Here is a 24,207-nt window from a genome sequence, read left to right as displayed (position 1 = left end):
TTCTGGTATATCCTTAATCGACTTTTACAATTTATAAGACCGCAGACGACGAATATAGAAAACGAAAAGGACTCCTTGCAATCACATTCCGTTTTCATTCGTCTAGGAAAAGCACAGAAAGAAACTTCCTAGTACTCAAATCTGAGTAAAGATAGAAAAGTAAAAGATGGTTTTGCTTGTTTTCGATTCAGAGGGATGCACAATCGCTGGACAGCTGTTTCCACCATTTCAGGCTTTATCAACAGCGCTAGCGTGCACTCCTCTGAATCGAAAAACAGCTCAACCATCAATTAATTTTATCAAAAAATGTATAGAACGTTTTTTGCTTAGAATGAATGTTTTTATCAACTTTTATTGTCAAAATATAATAAACAATTTCCACCCCCGAAGTGGGGTGACAACCACCCAAATGGTAAAAGCGCCTTTCGGCATCATATAGATTTTGATCCTTGGACTATCTACTACTTATTCTCAAATTTTCAAGCAAATCGATCCATTCTGTAAAAATTGCGAGGTTTTGTCCTATTTTAAGCTTCATTACTTGGACTAATTGGAAAGTTAATTATTTCCATTTCATGTAAACTTAGTAAATGCTCTATTATATTAATTACGAAAATACACGTGTGCTTAATGTAGACTGCAATTTAATAGTTGTTCTATAATGTATAGGTATATTATACTTACAATATAATTATAATACAATATAGGAATAGGTACAATGTATAAAATTCTCTTCGTGAATTTTGCATTCCAAGAAAATATGATTCAAATCTCTAATAAAAACATTATCACAAAAGTAAACTGGGAAATACTTACTGGAGTCAGACAGGGATGAATGCTTTCTCCCCGTTTCTTTTTAACAGAGCTGTAGACTACGTTCTCTCCAAACTAGATTCCGACACAATAGGTATACAATGGACGCTAACCACACTTCTAAGCGACCCAGAACACGTAGATGATATCTGCCTATTAGGACAAAGGCTCTAAGATATAGCTGATCAATTGGAAACACTTTCTGCTGAAGCTAATAAAATAGGTTTGAAAATCAATATTAATAAAACCAAACCCATGAGAATAAATTCAAGAAACAACATCATATTTACTGTTAACAACATGCAGATTACAAATGTGGAAAATTTTACGTATCTTGGAAGTGTCTTAACAGAAAGCGGAGATACAGAATACAGAAGACTATATTCGTATTAAGATAAGAAAAAGCTGAACAAGAATTCAGCATGCTCAACCCTGCTTGAAGGTCTGGCCAATATACGACAAAGACAAAGATCTAAATATTCTAGTCAAATGTTATGTCTGTGCTACTCTATGAATGTGAAACCTGGAAAATAACAAAAACCCTTACAGGCAAACTGTAGATCTTTTTTAACAAATTCCTACGAAAAATTGTTTGTATTTTATGGCTTAAAATCATCAGAAACGAAGATCTGCTACACCTGACCGAACAAAAGAGGTAGAAGAAGAACTTGATATACTTGAAAATGAAGTAAGACTCGCGATCATTAAGCTCAAATATAATAAAGCACCAGGTCCAGATATGATAAGAGCAGAAATGCTAAAAGCCACAGAAGAAACTGGCGTAAAATTACTTCATCTACTCTGTAACCAAATATGGCATTCTAAACAATGGCCTGAAGACTGGACAAAATCTACAATAACAACAATTCATAAAAAAAGGCAGCTTCCATAAATGCGACAATTATAGAACTATTTCTCTTATATCACATGCCAGTAAAATAATGCTACATATAATCAATGAGAGACTAAAAACATTCCTTCAAAGAGAAATTCCACAAGAGCAAACTGGATTTACCAAAGGTAGATGTACTCGAGAATACCTGTTGAATATAAGACAGATAATCGAAAAATCTACGGAATTCAATATTCCACTGTGCATATGCTTTATAGATTATCGTAAGGCGTTCGACAGGGTCAAGTGGAGACACTTATGGCGAATACTGAAAGAGGTAGGCGTACCCCAACACCTTATTTCGCTTATAACTGAACAATACGAACACACTACTGGATCAGTTAAAGTGCTTGACACACTTTCAAACGAATTTCATCTAGAATGAGATGTCAGACAGGGATATTATATCTCCACAATTATTCAATATATATGGAGAGCATATTATGAGAAGAGCACTTGAAGGATGGGAAAAAGGGATCTCAATAAATGGTCATAAAATAAACAACCTACGTTTCGCAGATGACACAGCCCTCCTTGTAAATAGTCAAGCAGAGCTGATTGATCTTATACGACTGGTTGAAAACGAAAGTCAAATATTTGGTCTGCAATTAAACATATCAAAGACAAAGATCATGATAGTGGATAGACAATCATCCACACATAACCACAATTGATCGGTTTGAGGTTGTGAGCTCATACTTATATCTGGGATCATTAATCACAAACACGGGGTCACTACAAGAAGAAATAAAACGTAGATGTGATCTAGCAAAAGTCGCCACAGCAAAAATGACCACAATATGGAAGGACTGTCAAATTTCAAGAGCGTTAAAGATGAGGTTGATCAACTGCTTAATATTTCCAATACTGACCTACGGATGTGAATCTTGGACCCTGAGAAATTCGGAAAGAAGAGAAATAGACGCCACTGAAATGTTCTGTTGGAGACGACTGCTACGAATTCCTTGGACCGACCATAGAACAAATAATTCAATTTTAAGAGAGCTACAAGTTAGCCAACGACTCTCCAGTAAAGTCCATCTCCAACAATTAAAATACTTTGGACACGTTATGAGAGCAAATACAGAAAACATGGAAAGACTCATTATACAAGGAAAGGTGGAAGGCCGAAGATCACGAGGAAGATCCCCAACAAGATGGATCGATCAAATTACGGGAATATGCAAAAGACCTATGCATGAGTTAAGAGAAATGGCCAGAGACAGAGATCTTTGGAGACGGACAATACACGACATCACGTCGACCACTACACTCCCTCCGGGGGGTCAGGATTGATGAGAGAAAGCGGGGTATTCATATAACCCCTGGTAATTCCCCTGCATATTTTTGCAGACATTATTTTAATTCTTTCTTTTCTTTTTTAGTGTATTTTGGTGGACCAATGAAACGATAAATATTTGGTCTCATATATTTGGGTTATTCCTTTTTGTGGCATTAACAGTGTACGATTTTATGATTTTACACGTGCAAGCAACTCTATCGGACAAAATTATAGTTTCTTTATTTCTAGGATGTTTTATGGTAAGTACTTTTTAAATACTTGGTATTTTGGTTTTCTCTAGTGTATGCAAGTACCAAAGATACTATAAAGATTCAGGAAGATAAGCAAAACAACGACTTACTTTATTACTTTTACCGTTGATTGATGTATTGGCTGTGAGTTTCGACGGTAGCGCTCTCTCTCGGTTTGAAACTTGTACTGTTCTGATAAAATTGGTGTAAGTGAAATATACAAAACGAGAGAAATAGATATTTATCTAGAAAAACTCAAATTATGAACTGAAATATTATTGTAACCTGATTACTGAACGAATACACAGAATTAGTAGTAAAAGTAATTATGTTTTTTATTTTATTCATTATTATAATTTTAATATTTAATATATAAATTCGTGCGACTGAATGACTGCTCACGCAAGAGGCCATTGAGAAAAAGAAGAAGTTTATGTGAAATTTAGCTGTTCCCTCTCTCTGTATTTATTGGCTGTGAGTTTCGTCGGTAGCGCTCTCTCGCGGTTTGAAACTTGTACTTTTCTGATAAAATTGTTCAAATTCAATGCACGAAACTGCCACTAACAGCGCTGGCGAAAACTGTCAAATCCCCTCTACTCATCGGCTCACAGCGAATTGACCATTCCAAATCACGTGATATAATATGGCCGGCAGTGGGCAAAAATTTAATAATATAGGGTTTACATCAGTTTTTGTAAATAATATCCTGTTTGGTTTTGTTTTTTATTGTTAATTGTGCACCGAAATTGTGATAGCAAATAAATATAAACTAGTTTATCGCCTACAGAACTGAATTATCCCATAGTAGTTATTGACACAAACTGGTAACTAATATGGGATAATCCAGTTCTGTAGGCGATAAACCACTTCATATTTAATTTGTTATCACAATTTCGCAGATTTCCCTACACAATTAACATAAAAAACAACCAAACAGGATTTTCTTTACAAATTAATGTCGATGTAAGGTTAGATTTTGCCCACAACCGGCCATGTTTGACGTTTCATTGGAATGCCTAATTGGGACCCATATTAATTATTTCAACCAACGCTTTTACTGTATCGTGTCCGGACATGTCATATGTCATTCATAAAATTTCGGCCCAGTACGTCGGTTCCGTCTTTGTTGACGAGCCACAAATCTTCGAGGGTACACCGATGATGAGAGTTTCTGCATATAAGAAGATGTTCCATATTCTGCGTTTCTTCACAGTCACAGTTCACATCATCTTGGTCTATTTTCCTCCATTTTACCATGTTTGATTTTACTGGAGCGACCACCGTTCTTATCCTATTCATAGTTTTCCATATTTTAAAGTCTAGATATTGACCAGTCCATTGAGCTTGTGGAAGAGAAAAATACTCAGGCGGTTCATTCCGCACTATTCCAAGGAAGCTTTTCCTGGATTTAGTCGCCTTCGTGGTGTTCGACTGTTCGAGCTTTGTATAGGGCATGTCACTCGTCCGCAATCTGTTTAATTTTCTCTATGTGTTCTGCAACGCCTCTGTGTATCGAGGGTTCTACAAAAGGGGCTGTCCATTAATCACGTGAGGCCCGAAAGGGGGGATAAAAAAGGGTTCCATAAAAAATCACGAAACATCACAAAGGGGAGGGGGGTCTAGTAATAATATCACGTGAATTTATTTTTTAAGGAAAATGCCCGAAACTCAACTGAAAAGTGGCGTTACATGTATTTATTTTTTCGTCAAATGCACACAAAAAGCGAAAGTGGCATTGGTGTGACTGATAAAAAAATTGTTTCTCATTCTAATATTATATAAACCATCAACACATTAATTTTCTTTGGTTCCACCCAAATTTCTGTAGCGACACGGGATGCTTTACTTGGTAATTATTTTAAGTGCCTTAAGATAAGAAAGGACTCTTACGAATTCTTTTGTTTTGAATGCACCACCAGATGTTTCCACTTAGGAATACTGGTCAGGACTCTGCCCTGCCGTCTTCGATATGGGCTTTTAGTCTTAACATATACCTACTATCTGATAAATTGGTAAAGTGGTGGGAGTTATTCCGTTGTTTTGGCACTGAATCTATGTAAGAATCGGAGGCACATTTCTTCTTGGATCTTAACAATAGAGTATTTGACATATTCAAACATGTGTTTATTGTTACAAAATTTTGTACAGGGTGATCAAAATATTATACTATTCTATTAACAAACTCAATATTTCAGCTCATGTATCAATACTTCAAAAGTATTGCCCATGCCCTACACAATTTTGTCAAGCATGATCCAGAGTCTAGAGCAATAAGTATTTATCTTTACAAATGCACCTGGTATAAGGTATAAGCGCGTTCAATCGCGTTAAGAGAAGAATGGCGCCTTTCGGCCGGGAATTATCTGGACTTACACTTTCGCATGATTCTTATGGAACCAATTTGGATGAACAAGAAAGAACAAAAGGTCATGGCCTTGAAAAAAAGAACTTTCAGAAGACTGGTGAAGTTCTCTCAGAAGTATGGAGTAATATGGTTATTGGCGGCCATGGCGTCGTAGCAGAGTATGTCAAGCCAGATAACATGGTTGAAAGTTTTATTCCAGATCTGTCTTCCCAGCAGTGGTATAGCGAGCATGTGTGAGAAAGTCTATTAGATTTTATATATTTAATTTAAGAAAGAACTAGAGATTTGACTTTTCATAAAAACTGCTTTTTATTTATTCAACAACTACTTCATTTTTTTTATCAACAACAACCTACTTATTTTTTTTATAAACATTTTAAATAACAACCTAAAGGGTGGTTTATATGAACATTACAAAAACATATTCCAATACTCCCACCTTTTTGTTAAGTTGCTCAAACCATAAACAAACCTTTTAAATAAAAAAATATAACAAATGTCCACCACAAAAAAAATAAATAAAAGTATTGAAGCCACACCAGTTCTTTTGTTGCTTGTGATGCAGCTACAAACTCAGATTCGGCTGTTAGATACCGAGGTCTGTCTCTTGCTTATCCGGTGTCCAAAACGTAGCGAGTGGTGAAACGACGAGTTTCTTTATCACCTGCATCATCTGCGTCACTGTATCCATGTATGTTAACTTTAATATATTTGTCATAACAAATGCCATAATTTATTATGCCTTTTAAGTACCTGATGATCCTTATGATAGCATTCCAATGTGCTGTATAGCGGCTGACTACTCCCACCGCATGTGCAGTGTCTGGTCTTGACACTATGGCTAAAAACATTAATGAATCTATTCCCTGTCTACATGGCATTTCATTTTCTAACGTCCTCTTATTTGACTCACCTGTTAAGTCAGCACTTATATCTTCTGGTGTACTTACAGGATTTACATTTTGTTGACCATTATTGATCTATTATTAGTTTTGTATAACTTGCCTGACTTAACATTGTACCAGTCTCTAAGTTTCTTGTAATTTCTAGTCCGACGAAATAGTTCCCAACCGTCACGGTCACTTTAAAAGAGTCTTTTAACGTGCACAAAACTGTCTCTATTGCTAACTTTTTCTCAGAAAATAACAATGATTTTTGAAAACCGTAGTTAGCCAAGAACGAGTAGAATTTTCGATTCCAACACCGTGGTGATTGTTTTAAACCGTACAACGACTTATCTAACTTGCACACTAGTCTGAGTTCACACTTCAGCTCCTGAGGTGGTGACATAAAAATGTCATCGTCAAGATGTCCATATACAAATGCTGTTTGTATATCGAAATGCATGTCTTGCTTCTTAACCATAGTCCATGTTTCATTTTTCAATAGTACATCAAACTCTTCATTTATGGCAATTTTCCATTTTTCTTTGTCACTACTTGACACTGCTTCTTCATATGTCTGTGGTATATCAACTTCAGTAAAATTTACCTCAAAATCATTTAATCTGGCTGGTAAACGTCTATTTCGTTGTGGTCTCAAGTTGATATTATCATCATGTTGTAAAACTTCTGTTTCATTATTAACGTTTATTTGTTCTTCTTCTTGTCTCTCTTCAAGTTCATTTTCTTGTATTTCAAAAATTGTCACATCATCTTCTGCTGCTACCTTGATCATATTGTCTTTCTTTGCACTGTACATTTTCTCATTGAAAAACACATTTCTAGATATCACTATTTTTCTGTGTTGTTGGGTTGAATAATCTATAATTTGTGGAGTTTTTGTCATATCCAACAAATATAACCTTCTGACTCTTTGCCTCTAGTTTCCTTCTTTTCTGGTCAGGAATATGTACATATGCATCACACCCAAACGCTTTCATGTGGTCAAATACAGGTTTCTGCCCTGTCCACTGTTCATAAGCTGTAGAACCTGGTGTCTGTTTGCTTGTAATTCTGTTGCAAATGTAGATGGCAGTATTAACTGCCTCTGCCCATAGCCTCTTATCTACTCCAGATTGGTATAGCATACATCGAACCATTTCTACAATCAATCTGTTATCTCGCTCAGATCTGCCATTTTGCTCTGGAGTGTATGGTGATGTGGTTTCTGACTCTATACCTTCTTGTTCTAAATACAATTTGAAAGCATTATTTGTATACTCAGTACCATTATCTGTATGCAGTTTTTCAACAGAATAGCCATACTTTGCCTTAATTTTGCTATTATACACTTTGAAACAATCTAGTACATCTGCTTTATGTCTAATAAAATATGCTACTCTATACCCTGTGTACTCATCTTTGAATGTTACAAAGTAACGTGCTCCTCGTACAGATTCAGTTTGCATAGGTCCACAAACATCACTGAATATTCTTTTTCCAGGAGGTAACTTAGTGTGTGGTCTCTCTTTAAAAGTCTTCTTATGTTGCTTTCCCATCAAACAACCTTCACACACAAAATCTTGTTTCTTTTCTGTAACACCTTTGATTAAGTTCATTTTTACCATTTCTTCTAAATATTTCTTATTAACATGTCCCAGTCTTTCATGCCATATCTTTAAATCATCTACTGAAGTCACACATGCATTATATATTATTGTGCGAAACATCATTTTATATGTGTTGTTTCTATCCTTTATACCAACTGCTGCTAGATTCTCATTTTCATATACTTTGGCTTCATTGTTAATCTTAATTACACTCATACCTTTGTTTGTCAAAACACCTTCTGAAAATAAATTCTTTCTCAACTGTGGGATATATAGCACATCATTTATAGTGGATTTAAACCATTGTCCATTGATTAACTTCTCTATTTTAATAGTTCCCTTACCTTGTACTGGTAGTGTTTGATTATTGCCAAGTGATACCTGTGATGTAAAATTTCTGTCAATATTAAAAAAATATTCTTCCCTGTAACACATACGTGCTGATGCACCACTGTCCATAATCCAATCATCACTTGTATCCACTTTTTCTAGCTGTTTTTCTTCTATGTTGAATGCACGCTCATTATTAACATTATAATATGCGCTACTCGAAGAAACACCATGCTGATTTTCTGTAGAGTTGCCAGCTTGTGCTCTGTCATTATTTTTGTAACCTTTTCTGGAGTTACTAAAGCCACCTCTGCCTCGATTATGACTTCTATATGACCTGCTACTACTGTTTTCTTGTTCGTTCTTTCTCTCTCTGCAAAATTTGACAATGTGCCCTCGGTTTCTACATCCAAAACATATTACACCCCTTTCTTGACCTTTCTGATCATATTTTCCTTTGAATGACATTGTTGCCAGTGCTTGTTCTGTCTCTTCATATGCAGTTAAGTTCATTTCTTCATCTAACAGTCTTGCGGTGAGGTTACCTATAGTTTGTTTAGCACTGTCTACGGACAACCATGCCTGTCTAACATTTCTGTACTTTTGGGGCAATGTACTCAGTATTTTTGTCATAATAGCAATATCACTGACATCATCACCTGCTTCTTTAATTTGCTTAGCAAGATTCTGCACTTTTGCTATGTGTTGAGCGATAGTATCTAGGCTACTCATCTTATATTGATGAAACCGTTCATGCAACATCATTTTATTTGATTCTGATTTCTGCTCATAAATAGACTCAAGGGTCTCCATAATTTCTTTAGCAGTATTACAACTTTCAATTAAAGTAATCTGATTTAAACTCACTGCAGATGTTAAAGTGAACATAGCCTGGGCATCCTTTTTAAACCATGCTTGTAATTCGTCTCCTGCTACTTCTGGTTTGATTAACGAGCCATCAATAACTCCATATATACCTTTGGCCCTTAAGGCACATTTCAGTTGGAACTTCCACTGTTGAAAGTTAACTCCATCAAATTTACCAACTGTGGATATATCTATTTTATCACCCATTATTTTTTTTTTGCTTCAAATTTCCGGCGACACACGCCACTCTAGTTCTTTCTTTCACTGGGTCTAGTTCTTTCTTTCAAACTCTTATACTTCGGACACACCGGCAAAGTCTTTAAATATACTTTCTTGCTTTATCGGACACACCGATACTTTAAACTAAATATACGCAGTAGTTAAGTATGATCTGGGGCCACATAACCTATTAGATTTTATATATTTAATTTAAGAAAGAACTAGAGATTTGACTTTTCATAAAAACTGCTTTTTATTTATTCAACAACTACTTCATTTTTTTTTATCAACAACAACCTACTTATTTTTTTTATAAACATTTTAAATAACAACCTAAAGGGTGGTTTATATGAACATTACAAAAACATATTCCAATAAAGTCAATATTTGCTTTAGAGGTATATTTTATAATATGCGGAGTTCTATACGATTCATTCTTTCGGAACGCTTCGTTATACCTCCTTACCCGATTTTGCAGTCGTCTGGTGGCCTATATATTCCACAGCCTCAAGAGCATGATGACAAGATCCATTATGCTCCATTTCTTTTGCGACGGTCTCTCGAAATTACTCCAACGTATGAAGGCTTCGGCAAATTGATTTATGACCTGCATTGCCCTAGCCTGCAGAAGGATCGTCAGATACTTTGAAAGGACATGTCAGCGGTGTGCACTGGACTTCTGTATAAAGAGAAAAGCTAAAGCGCATGTGAATATTTGTCACAAGCAACTGAATCTGAGCAATAACACTCTAGAGATGCACAATGTTGCTTCCTGCATCCTCACGCGACGATCGAACGGTAGATCGAGAGAGATTCTCTGCGTAGTGCGCGAAAATAATGACACCCAGTGGCTTGATGAAGCTGATGTTGATCTTCAACAAAGCACTGTGCCAAAAACTGACTTGCTAGATGCTTATCCAGTTATTGGTGTTGAAAGAAAGTCTTGCTCATTAGTGATTCGAGGATACCGTACATAAATAATATTTATGTATAATACATTTAAATAGTATTTAATACTAATTTAGTACAAAAATGTTTTTGGCATTTTTTTCATTATTTTTGTCAGTCAAAAACAACCTGCAACCTTTCTGTCTACCTCTAAACGTTATTATTGTAGTCTTTAATTATTTATAAAAAAATTAGATGATACTTATCTACCTACTATACGTGTATTTTGTAGATATTAAAGAAATAGATTTTTTGTAGATCCTAAAAATACACGTGATATAGGGGGTAGGGGGGGGGTAAGTCTTAAACCTCACCATGTATCACCAATGGGGAGGGGGGTTAAAAAATGCCAAAAAAAAAACATCACGTGATTAATGGGCGGCCCCAAATCCGCTGCTTTATATAGATTTGAGAGTGGAGTTGGTTTCATGCACCCCGTTACTATCCTGCATGCCTCATTTAGCGCAGTAACTTCTTTGGTGTGGGCATATCTGCCCCAAAAAGGGGCGCGCATATTCAGCAGTTGAAAAACACAGTGCCTGTGCCGTTGTTCTTAAGACGCCAGGACATGTATGTACCCTATTTATTTCTGTTAGCTTTCTCAGTATGCTGTTCCTAGTTGTAGTTGTTACTTTCCCTTTCGTTTTTATGCAATGTTGTCTGTAAGTGAGGGACCGGTCCAGAGTTACTCCAAGAAATATGCGTTGGTCTGTGTGTTCTAACGTATTGTTATGAATCACCTTAGTATATTTAAGTAAGTTAGTAAGTCAGACTACTAAAGGATCTGACAGTTAAGTATATTTGTCAATTTTAGAAATTTTGTTATTAGTCTTGTCACGTTTTACTTTTGGAAGATTTATTTTTTGTACTTTAGTTTATTAGGAACTTTAATAAACTTGTTAAAACAGAGTAACAATTCTCTTAATCCCTGAACCCATCTAGAAATACAACAGTATTAAAATTCCACCCAATTTGGAGTTTCCGATTGGCTTCCTTTGCGCAAAGATGGAAAGTGCAGACTTGGGTTTTAGAACGATTGGGTCTCAGAGAATTCTGTAGGTAATACGCTGTCATTGTTTTTAAGGAAGTTTCGAGTTTATTCTCCACTTCTTCAAAACTTTTTCCTTGGTCACATATTGCGAGATATTCAGCATAGAGGAAGTGCTTGGTTTAAATCGGCGTGGGTTGGTCGTTTGTATATATTATATTGAAAAGCATTGGTGCTAAAACACTATCCTGTGAGAGGCCGTTCTTGTGAACTCTCCACCTACTTACTTTGCCATCCAGCATGACCCAGAAACCTCTGTTTTGCAGTATGAATATACAACTTTATCTAGATGGTGGTCATTGAAAGTGTCATACAACTTGTGGAGCAATGTTTTGTGCCTTACATTACAGCATCCTTACAGCAAAACAACAAACTGCGTCCGCAGATTAAAACTAAAAAGACACCGCACACGTCTTATGGAAAATATAATTTCACTCAAATGAAATAACATTTACATGAATAGATGCGTCCTGAAATTTCAATAATTTGATACCATGGCGCCAACTTTGTATTTTGATTAACAAGAGCGTAAATTGATATAAATAAATTTAAAATGGGAATGTACGTGAGTCAAAGAGAGGAAAAAGATTTTGTAAATCGGCAGTTCATAAATCTTTCTTCGGGAATTATAAGGCATAGGCTTACTCTTACCTTTAGTGTAGGAAACAGAGGTTGGTACTCGTATATTTGGGTTAAAGTCCGGTTTTATTTTTTTTTTCTGGTATATCAAGGGGTGCTTATTATGAGACTAACTTTTTCTTAAAAAATTTCGCCCCGGAACCCCCTTTTTCATCCCTTTAAAGGGGGTAATTTGTGGTTTTTGCGAAACGTAGCCCCACATCTACGTTTTGCAAAAAATTTCCTTAATAGTAAAATGAAGAGGACTATATTTCCTGCTATTTATTTCCCAACAGCATATGTCTATCACCCAGAGTTTAGCGGGAGTGGCGCCCCAAATTTGCCCCAAATTCATTTAACGGCAATTGCCCATTTTTTAATTACAGAGTTTTATATTTTAAAAAATCCCTTTTTATACCATCTGAACCGCTTATGCTAGAGTAAAAAAACTTTCAACGATTTTTATATAATGCATCTTATCAAATTTGTATAATGCGTCCCCATATTTTCCCCGGAACCACCCCAAAAAAGGAGAATTAATAAAGAAAATAATCAAAAATTGATTTTGGGCCACCACTGTGGCTTTAGGGCGCAAAGAAAGTAAAATATTTATAGGTCATAATGTGTAGCAGACAGTGTGTTCTTTTATTTTCCATAAGTACCTTATCAATAAAATGAATAGGTGACGAAAAAGAAAAAACTGGAGCCCGCCAAAGCATTTCTGAGGTTTACGGTACCACTGTGCCGTAACGGTTGCTTATACGAAAAAAATGCGTAGGACCTTATTTGTAGAGAAAATAGTGGTCTTTAATTCTATATAAGTTTTGTTTAAAAACTGCATATGAGAAAATCGTAAAAACATGCTCGCCAAGGGATAGGGGTAGTTTCTGCAGTTTATTTTCAAGGATAGGGGTTGTTTGAAATAACCATATATATTTATGAAAAACCCTATTGATGGAGCATATACCCATATTGGTCAAAAAAACAAAAAAAAATTTAACTCCCCATTTTATTTATTTTTTTTTGGCTACAGGGGTTGCATCAAGAAATCGCTTTTGGTGTCTGTGCATGGGTAATAAGAACGTGCACAAAATTATATACGAAGCATTTTAATAAAGGGATTGGTGTGTGAAGGATTCCAAGAAAATCACTTTCTTTATTAATTCTTTATTAATAAATTTGTAAAAATAATACTAGTACCTGGATAAACGCTGAAAGTTTTTTTACTCTAGCATAAGCGGTTCAGATGGTATAAAAAGGGGATTTTTAAAATGTAACACCCTGCAATTAAAAAATGGGCAATGGCAATTGCCCTTAAATGAAACCCATATAAAAAATCAGCCATTTATTTGTTATTAATTGCCGCAGGGTTCCTTCTTCTTGATTTCCATTACAGTTACGGAAAAATAATTTTTTTTAAACAACTTTTTTAAGCAACAAGCGCCCCTCCCCTGCTAAACTGTGGGTGATAGTCATATGCTGTCCGGAAATAAATAGTAGGAAATATAGTCCCCTTTATTTTGCTATTTAGTAAATTTTTTGCAAAACGTACAGGAAGGGCTACGTTTCCCAAAAACCACAAACTACCCCCTTTAAAGGCACCTACCCCCTAGAAACATAGAGGTATTTAAAGGGATGAAAAGGGAGGTTCGGGGTGAAATTTTTTAAGAAAAAGTTAGTTCGTAATAAACACCCCTTGATATACCAGAAAAAAAATTAAACCGGACTTGTGTCCATTTTGCGAGGTTCAACCTCTGTTTCCTAACTACACTGTTGTAATAAAATAGGTCTAATTTGGTCAGTCGTACAAAATTATATAGTTCCTCTAATCGGCTTAACTTACGCTGGGAACCTGTTTTCAATAGCCACTAGACTAATAGTATTTAAGAATGACAGTTTTATGAATTTCAATAATGTTATTTTAATAAACTTTAATTACAATTTACACCGTCATTATACAAAATTCAGAGTTGTCGCACAGATATGAAATGATTGTAATTTCGAGACGAATCTATCCATTTAAATTTTATCGCATTAGAATTAGAATGGACTGTAGTATTTATTATTGACACATAAATAACTATTATAAATAAGTATTTTCTATTTTTTAGACATGTATGGCATTTTCTGCATTATACCACACATTTTCATGCAGATCAGAAAAGGATTGTGAAAAATATTTATCATATGATCTTTTTGGTATAGCGTTGTCTTTGCTAGCTATTTATACATCTGGAATATATTATGCCTTCTGGTGTGATACAGTAAGTAAAAATTAATATATAATATACTTTTTAGAAATTAATATAAACTGATATAGGTAGGTATATTCCACAAAGATCCCCACAAATTACACCCAACATACAAATAAATAGTATCACTCTTCAGAGTTTTCAAAGCTTCATATACCTACCTGGGCAGAGAGATAAATACAACTAGACCACTCAAAAGAAATTACAAGACTCATTGAAATAGCAAGGTCTGCTTTCATGGACATGCGTAAAATGCTCTGTAACCCCAAGCTATCAGTCACAATAAGATTGAGAACACTAAAGTTCTTCTTCTTCTTTTTGTATAGACATGACTCTGTCTGTTTTTTCAATGTACCTCTAGTAAGTTGTCGTTCCATCGTTTTCGTGGTCTTCCCAATGATCGTCTTCCTATTGGGGAACCGTCTCTCGCTGTCCTGACTACCCTATTTGTTGTCATTCGGCTTATGTGGTCATTCTATTCTATTCTTCTGTTTCTTACCCAGTTATTATGTTATTAATGTTATCCACCTTGCGTCTCCGTCGTATATCTGTACTTCTAGCTCTGTCCCATAGAGTCTTACCATCGATTTTTCGAAGGGTTTCATCTCCGCTGTTTCGAGCAATCTTTTTGTCCTCTCTGTATCGGGTCGTGTTTCTGCCGCGTATGTCATTATTGGTCTGATGACTGTTTTTTAAATTCTACCTTTCATTTCTTTTCCGATATTTTTATTACTCCATATTGTGTCATTCAGGGAACCTGCGGCTCTGTTTGCTCTATTCACTTGATCTTCCACTTCTGTTTCGAGCCTTCCGTAGCTAGATTGTGTGATGCCTAGGTATTTAAACTCCATCACTTGTTCTATTATCTAACCTTCCAGCTCCAATTTACATCTTATTCGATCTGCTGTTATAACCATGCATTTTGTCTTTTTTGAGGAAATTAACACGTTAAATTTTCTGGCGATTATGTTGAATTGGTGCAGCATACGTTGTAAATCAGCTTCACTTTGAGTGATTAGTATTGCATCGTCCGCATAGCAGATTATTTTAAGTTGTTTTTCTCCCATTTGGTATCCTTTTTTAGTTCTTACTTTTTTTATTATTTCGTCCATGATCAGGTTGAACAATAAAGGACTCAAGAATCCCCCTGTCTTATCCCATTGCCGGCTTCAATTGGGTCAGTTAGTTCATCTTCCACTTTTACTTTATTGTGTTGTTCTGGTAGATGTTTTCTATCGTTTTAATTATTCCCAGAGGTAGCTCTGTCGAGTATAACAAGTGGATAACGTCCTTTAATGTGACCCTGTCAAATGCGTTCTTAAGGTCCACGAAACATAAATATGCTGGTTTGTTGTATTCCAACGATTTCTCTTGAACTTGCCTCATTATAAATATAGCGTCAGTGCATGACCTTCCCGACCTAAAACCTTGTTGTTCTTCTGCTAATGTTATAATTTCATTCAATTTGTTTGTTATCACTTGTGTTGTTTATTTTATTGTTGTGTTTAATAAGTTAATCCCTCTGTAATTCTCCGGGTCTGATTATTTGTCTCCTTTTTGAAGAGAGGTATTAGGATGCTTGATTTCCATTCTTGTGGTATTATGTTTTGTTCTATTATTTTTTGTATTAGTTTTAATAGTTGTTTAGTTAGATCTTGTCCTCCTTACTTTAGGAGTTCGTTCGACTAAAGGAGTTCGTAACACTAAAGTTATGTGTGGTATTATATGGCTGTGAGACCTGAACATTGAAACAGTATGATGTCAACAAATTGAATTCAATCGAAATGTGGATGTACCGCCGAATGTTAAGAATAAGCTGGACCAGCAGAACTACAAATGAAGAAGTACCTACTGAAAAGAATGAATACACGTCCTCACCTGGTCAAAATTATCAAAATTAGAAAGACGTCATATCTAGGACACATAATGCGCCATAGCAGCATAGCCATAGCCACAGCATGAGCAACTCTAGGTAATATTAGAAGGTAAGATCGAAGGTAAAAGGATTTCCGACTAACAAGGTTAGTGAAATGTCTCCCCCAGAATAGACGCTTCTACGTAACGCTCCAGTCCAAGAACAGTCGGTGGAGGGACCAAAAAAATGGGCTACCGATTCTATACAACATATACACCAACGACCAACCTATACACCAACAAACAAGGCAATTTATTTACGCTGATGATACAGCTGTGGCAGCTCAGGGAAGAACCTTTAATGAAGTCGAAGTGAAACTGACAGATGCCCTGGGAGACTTAGCTCTATACTACGATAAAAACCATCTGAAACCCAATCCCACAAAAACAACCCAGGTATGTGCTTTCCACCTTAGAAACAAGCATGCCCGAAGGCCGCTGGAGGTAGAATGGCGTGGTCAGATGCTGGAACACAACGAGACGCCAAAATACCTTGGCGTCCGGCTGGATAGAACTCTGTCTTACCGATACCACTGTCAAGATGTCAAGAAGAAAGTAAGTGCCAGAAATAATATCATCCGCAAGCTAACTAATACAAAATGGGGAGCAAAACCACACACTCTCCGCATTTCTGCCTTAGCATTAGGTTTTTCGGCCGCGGAGTTTAAACACCAGTATGGGCAAACTCTACTCACGCAAATAACGTCGACATGGCTCTAAATGAAACGGTTCGTATAATATCGGGTTGCCTGTATCGAAGAGGTATACCCCATAGCTGGGATTGCTCCACCACCTATCAGGAGGAAGGTCACGTCAGAGGTAGAACGAAAAAAGCAGGAGACGGACCGAAGACACCCCTTATATGACCACCAAACTCAGCCAAGCAGACTAAGATCTCGGAAAAGCTTCCTGAAAACATCAAGATCCATCCCCGAAGCGCCAGAGATGCCGAATACACCTATGTCAAGCGTCAGCTACCGCGACACATTTTCCTCCCTCAGAGGAAATGGCTGCTGGACACAATTTACCGTATCCGACTTGGAAAGCACTAAAGAGACTAAGAACCGGCGTTTTACGTTGTGCTAGTATCCTGAAAAAATGGGGATACCTGGAGGACGATACCTGCGACTGTGGCGCGGTTCAGACCAGCCGGCATCTACTTTCATGCACAGAGATGAGGGAGACCTGCACAGAAAAAGACTTAATTATAGCAAATGACAGGGCCATCTAGTCGCCAACAATTGGAAATACAGAATTTAAAGTTGTTGGTGTTCTGGACACGAAAAGTAAGTAAGTAAGGTATTGTAGTTTTCGTATCTTTATTTCATTAAGTTCCGTTTCTTTTAAAAGGCTTCGCAGGACTTCTTTATTCGTGACTCTGTCTATGTAAGATATTCCCTGGATTCTTCTATACAGCCATATCTCGAAAATTTCCACTTTTTTAATCATCGACTTCTGTTACGTTGGGTGTCCACGAGTTACTTTACGCAAAGATCCCTAGGTTCGAAGTTAAATTATAGAAAATAACTTTCGATTACAGAAAATTACCCCTATTAAAAATACGCAAGTGTAGGTTAAAACAAAGTTTTTATTTGGATGTTATCCGATGAATGTTACAAACTCGACTAACTTTAAAAACATATACAATATCTACACATTCCTTAAAACTGCAATACATTCTTATCAAAGGTTTCAATCTCAAGTGGGCTAGCAAGCCCAACATCCCTTCACCTTAAAACAACGAAAAACAAAAACGAAAAAAAAAATTACTCTTGGTCTTCTCTTCCGGTGACCTGGAGGAATCAGCTCTAATTGACCTGGGGACTTGGTGACCTGGGGATTGTCAATGTTCATTATTTTAATGTATCTGCATCAAATTAGTTGACGTCTTTCAACTTATTTTTACTTCTTCGTTTATTTTTTTTATATACGTGAAATTCCTGCCGACCTTCTTAGCACATCCATCTAGATTCCTTCCAGTTTATATACCTTCCAGGCACTCTTATTCTTAAAAATCTTCGATAGTCCAGGGTCCTCTTGAAATATTGGAGTAAAGTTGTAGATATACCAGACAAGACCACAAAATTCACCTGATCTTTTGTTGAGCTCGTTTTAGCGTAACAGTAGTGATGTAACTTCTTTTTATAAAATAAGTCTATCTTGTAGAAGGATCTTGTAGAAGGATTTATGGTGTTTTTTCCAGAATATTGAATCTACAAAACCTAGTTAAAAATATCTAGGTACATTTTCTTGTTGTTACATTTGATATAGTAAGTATCTACTATCTACTTGGTATTAACTGAACCACTTTTTAGGACTGGCAACTATTCTATACCATAACAGTGACTGTGATATTTGCTGTAGCAATGGCATTACATATTCCCGAATTTAATGTGGATCCTAATGTCAAGACAATAGTGTTTGTAGCCTGGGGTCTCTACGGTGTCATTCCAACTATTCATTGGACCATTAAAAACGGCGGATTGGACAATCCTTTGGTAGCTGTAAGTGTACTTTTTATTAGACAATTTTTTGTATTATAAATCTATGAGAATTTATAGAAGAGAAAATTGAAGTTAAAAAACTGCTCATTCTGCTATTTTTCTATACAGGGTGGTTCATTAAGAATTTCCAATATTTGAATTGTAGATTCTAGACCTCAAAATATTAAGATTTGACCCAAATCAAAATAAAATGTGGCTCCTTACTGAGTTACACGATGTTTTATTTAAAAATTTAAAAACTATTTGTACCCAGTATTTTAAAACGATTCGACATATCCTTATCATACGTAGTAGAAAGTGTAGGTACTGTACACCCTACTAAATTATAATAAATAGTCGTTTCTGGCTACTACCAGAGGCGTACGACAGGGGATAGTAAATGGTTGACCCTTCCCAAATTCTACGCCCATGGGGGAATTACTATTTTAGTGCCATTTTTCGATTCTCCAATACTTTCTATGTAAATAATCTACTTTTCATTGGTAACGATAAAGTCATTAGTTTTCGAGATATTTGAAGTTAAAAATGAAACGGCACAGTTATTTTGTATTGTATCGCGTCATTTTTAACTTAAAAAATTCATTTAAAAACTATTTGTACCTAGTACTTTAAAACTATTTGACTTATCCTTATCATACTTGGGAGAAAGTGTACTGTACACTCCACTAAATTATGTTAAATAAACGCTTCTGAATACTGCAAGATGCATACGACCGGAGAAAGTGAATGGTTAACCCTCCCAAAATTCTACGTCACTGACGGAATGACTATTTTAGTGCAATTTTTATATTCTCCAATACTTTCTTAGTAAATTATATACGTTCATTCGTAACGATAAAATTATTTTTTTTCCGAGATATTTTAAGTTAAAAATGAAGCGACATTAATTAAAATAATTGTGCCGTTTCGTTTTAACTTCAAATATCTCGAAAACTAATGACTTTATCGCTACCAATGAACAGTATATTATTTGATATAATATGTTTGATTATAATATTAAAAGTAAAACTTTCATTCACCTCTAGCAGATGAAGCCACGAACCGATACCGGCAGCCCGAATTTTAGTGGTTCAGAGAGAATCCAATAAGCACTCTCTGATGAGACCCTAAGAAGGGTTGAAACTAGTTAGGGTGCTTTTGGCGATCTCTGAACTAACTAAAATAAGACGGCTCTTGTTTCCCTTCATAACGAAATGATTATTAAAAAGTTTTTACCAAAAAAAGTGGAATAATAGCGGTGTTCCTTAGACTTTTTTGATGTGTTTGTTATATATACATAAACGAAATAATTATTTATTAACATAATTTTGTTAACCGATTTGTGGACATGTCTTAGTATTTCTCCTGTTGTTGTTTGAACGCAACTTATATGTTCTTTTTTTTATTTTTTTTTAGATCTTACTGCCAAGAGTAATAGGAATGTACATGATTAGCGGTTTTGCATTCATCATCTACATAACCAAGATTCCGGAACGATTTTTGGCTGGAAGATTCGACTATATTGGACACTCACATCAATGGTGGCACATTTTTGTTGTTTTGGCTCTCTACTATTGGCACAACAGTGGTTTAATCTATATAGAATATAGATTAAATCATGCTTGCCCGAATAAAATGAAATTTCCTTGATTTATATCATCTTTATTGTTAATTATCTTTATTGCTTTAGTTAGTTTTGTGGTACCTTTGTAAATAAACTGTGATAAAGTTTATTAAACGCTTTTCTTTAGTTCAATCGTTTGGGTTAAATCTTTAGACGTTAATGGGACTGTCTTTTCTTCAATGCAAATGAATGAAAATTTGCAAACATATGCATTCACGTGAACAATTCACGAATTGTCAATAAAAAATGTTTTGTTTGTTGTTTTAATAAAAAAAAAAGATTTTGATGGAAAATGCTTAAATTCTCTTGTTTCTTACAATGTAGAAACTTGCAACTTTTACAGATTGTAGCTAATTATATGAACTATACATAATTTCACTTTTTACGTTAATTGTTTAGGCCCGAAACAATTAACTTGGGCCCGAAAGTGTTTGCGGAGAAGAGCGGAAGGACAGGCTTACGTTGCATTGAGTCGAGTGCGATCATTAGATGGCTTACGCATCGAAGAACTGCATTGCGAGGAATTAACAGGGTCTACACCGTGCAATAGTAAAGCATTAGAAGAGATGGAAAAACTGCGAAAACTGTAATAGGCGTAAATAATGATTTTGATTTAAGAAATGTATGAAGAAACTATAGAAAAAGTACAATATATGTATGTATCAGATGTTGAAATAAAAAATGCAAAAAATGTGTTTATCATATACATCCTTTTTTTTAAACATTACGATATTATTTAATGTGTGAAAAGTGTAAGACTAAAAAGTAAAAAATAAAAAAATATGAAAAATTTTTTTTAAGAAACGCTTTTCTTTAGTTACGAGTGAAAACTGTTTGGTGCAAATTTCACATATTCAAATGGGTTTTCACCAGTTTTTAAAACTTCCTTCTTTGAAAACTGAATGGCTCCTTCCAGTAACGTTCCAAGCGCCAGTTTAAAAAATTTTCAGGTAGTAAAAAAATATATTGTCCTTTTCATGAGCATTTTTCAGTGCGTAACAAATGATAGGAAAAAGGGTAAGTCCGTGATAATACACATTTATGACATTTATTCTAACATGACATTTTAGTTAAATCTGACAGTTGTCACATTTTATTTTCAATTTGGAATAAAAACAAATCAAATGTGTTTCTTGCATTTATAAAATAGTATTTTCTTTGATTTGTATAGTCTTATAAATTATACAGATTATATTTGTAATATTATTATCTAATTAAAAAATATATTTTTTTTATTATGGCGCCACCTATCGACAACTAGAATAAATTTTGTAAATGTCTGTAATCACGGACGTGCCTTTTTTTCTGTCACATACAATTTAATGCGTTAGAAAGAAATCGAAAAACTGTGACTCACTGAAAGATGATCATGAGAAAAAGAATAACAATATTAGTAAGTTACACCAAGTATTACTGATAAAGTTATAACCAAAATAGTAAATTTTTAATTGCAACAACGTTCTAATCGAAGTCCATTAGAACGTTGTTGTGTTGTAACTTTTTGCGGGAATAATGACGGTTGAAACATTATTGCATGAAATAATCAACACGTTTACATGTTAAAAAGTAACTTTATTTTACAGACAAAATCGTATAACCAGTACCTGTCAAAATTATGAAAATAATACAATTTGAAAAGTTGAAATAAAACAAAATATATCAATACTAAAACAGCTTGCTTTTAAGTACTTTGTGACTTTAGTTTAGTCTATTCTGCGTTCCGCAGTCACTTTGCAGTGTGGGCAGCATACCCCAATATAAAACTTATGGAACCTTGCAGCTCAGTGTTGCCGCTTTTAAGCAGACGAAATAGAATATTCCAGAAGTCCAAAACATTTGAAAATCTGTGGATTTTATTATTTTTAAATAATTCATAGATAGGTATGTACTATGAAAGATATTTATACGATATTAAAGATATATCATTTGAATATTAATTATAATTAGCCTGTGATTCAATATTATATTTAATAGTTATTTATTATATAAGTGTTAAAAGTACAATTTTAAGGCACACATGTGAAAGTTTGCAGAATGAGCGAAGCGAAAGTTTGCGTACTTTGTACGCACGTAAGAAGTTATACTTCTATTATATGATTTCAACGAAATAAATATGCTTTCAACAGGTTATTTGTATTTAAAGATTAAACTAATTTTTACTTACTACTTTCCAAAAATTTCCCTTTGCTTTGACAGCTTACAAGATTTTCTCATACATACTGACAAATTTAATAGACCAAGTGAGGTATAAAAATACTTTAAACTTTATTTAATATAAATATTAATATCTCTTGGCAACACTGTTCTTCATAAGAATCTGTACTGAAAGGTGACCGTGGAAACGCAGTATAGTCCTGGTCATAAACAAATATATTTTCATAAAATTCCCTAAATTCATCAGGCACATAAGGCATCATTGACATGAGATCCTTCTCCTTTTTTATTCGAAGTTGTCATTCATAACGTCTGCGAAATGTTGCGACTACTGGAGGGGGATTGACGTTCCTTCTTGCTGCTTTCTTTGTAGGGCAGTGAGTATTCCATGGCTAAAGGATGTTGTGGGAGAATCTAGCTTGCAATGAAGTTGGATCATCATGTGTCAGTTTGAACCACACAAAATGAGTTATTCGAAAATTTACTGTTCTCAGAGAATTTTTAATAACGCTAAAATCTCTTAAAAACAGTTACTGTTTAGTGCATATTTCATTCAAATGGTTTTTAAAACTTCTTTCTTTGAAAACTGTTTGGTGCAAATTTCACATTCAAATTATTTTTCACCAGTATAAGTAGTCTATTCCACGAATATAGGTACGACTATTTTGGACTATCGCAACAACGAATATTTTAGTGTGCAACATATGAAGTACGAAAGTAAATGACTCTAATAATATAATTATTCCAATAAACGACAATCTAATTTGTAATTTACTTTCGTTCTTCATATTTTGCACAGTAAAATATTCGTTGTCGCGATAATTCAAAACAGCCGTATATTCGTGGAATAGGATATATGCACTTATGTGCGATTTTAAAACTTGTTTGTTTGAAACCTGTTTGGTGCAAATTTCACATTGAAATGGTGGCTTTTCACCATTATGCACTCTCATGTGCGATTTTAAATATACATATCTTGAAAACTGTTTGGTGCAAACTTCACATCTAAATGTTTTTTCATCAGTTAGGGAAGTCAATAGAGATTTTGACTTCGGAAAAAATCAAACAAGATAGATCTTTTTGTAATTTGATTAAGAAATGTTTAATAAACAACATATCAAAAAGTTCTACTCCAGAAGTGGGTGTTTCATTTTTTATTAAACAAATGAACTGCGAAATTAGTTGTTTTTTTTAAATAACTCCAAAAATATAAATCTTAGAAAAAAACTGACTTGATCATTGAAAAATTAAGAAAATTTTACAAAAAAAAACCTTATATAAAGATTTTTATAAAATTAAATCTATAGCTTCGATAATTTTTTATTTGTAACGCTAAAGTCACCCTTCTCACAAACATTGACGCACTGTAAACAACCGTTCGGCGAAGTGTACGGTTGAGTTATTTTAATATAATTCTAAAAGAGTTACTAGAAATGTTTAACTAACACAATTTTACCTATAAAACTCTCAAACTTGCACAATTTACCTTTCAAATATCTTACTAAACTATGTTTTATTCAAAAAAATCTCAAAAATTTGATTCAAATGATACGACGTCTCAAAAAATGTAATTTTTGAAAATTTCTGTAAAATTGATGTAATCTTAAAAATGCACTAAATTATTTTACTTTAGAAACGAAATAAACAATTTCTTTT

At 34.7% G+C, this 24,207-nt stretch overlaps 1 protein-coding gene across 3 annotated transcripts in view; it reads left to right on the top strand.

Annotated features, from left to right (window-relative positions):
• Positions 1–20,511, top strand: part of LOC114334384 (progestin and adipoQ receptor family member 3-like) — a 119,738-nt gene extending 99,227 nt beyond the window's left edge. For all 3 annotated transcript variants that reach the window (XM_050648224.1, XM_028284420.2, XM_028284419.2), the window contains 4 exons: positions 3,091–3,247; positions 14,236–14,388; positions 18,606–18,794; positions 20,190–20,511. In XM_050648224.1, coding sequence (XP_050504181.1) covers positions 3,091–3,247; positions 14,236–14,388; positions 18,606–18,794; positions 20,190–20,423 — 733 coding nt within the window. In that variant the 3' untranslated portion in view covers positions 20,424–20,511. The remainder of the gene's footprint in view (positions 1–3,090; positions 3,248–14,235; positions 14,389–18,605; positions 18,795–20,189) is intronic.
• Positions 20,512–24,207: the final 3,696 nt, after the last annotated feature.

This window comes from Diabrotica virgifera, chromosome 4, assembly GCF_917563875.1.
Source record: "Diabrotica virgifera virgifera chromosome 4, PGI_DIABVI_V3a".
NCBI classification, from domain to species: Eukaryota; Metazoa; Arthropoda; class Insecta; order Coleoptera; family Chrysomelidae; genus Diabrotica; species Diabrotica virgifera.
The sequence above is the reverse complement of the archived record's forward strand: the minus strand, read 5'-3'. Positions and strand labels throughout refer to the sequence as shown.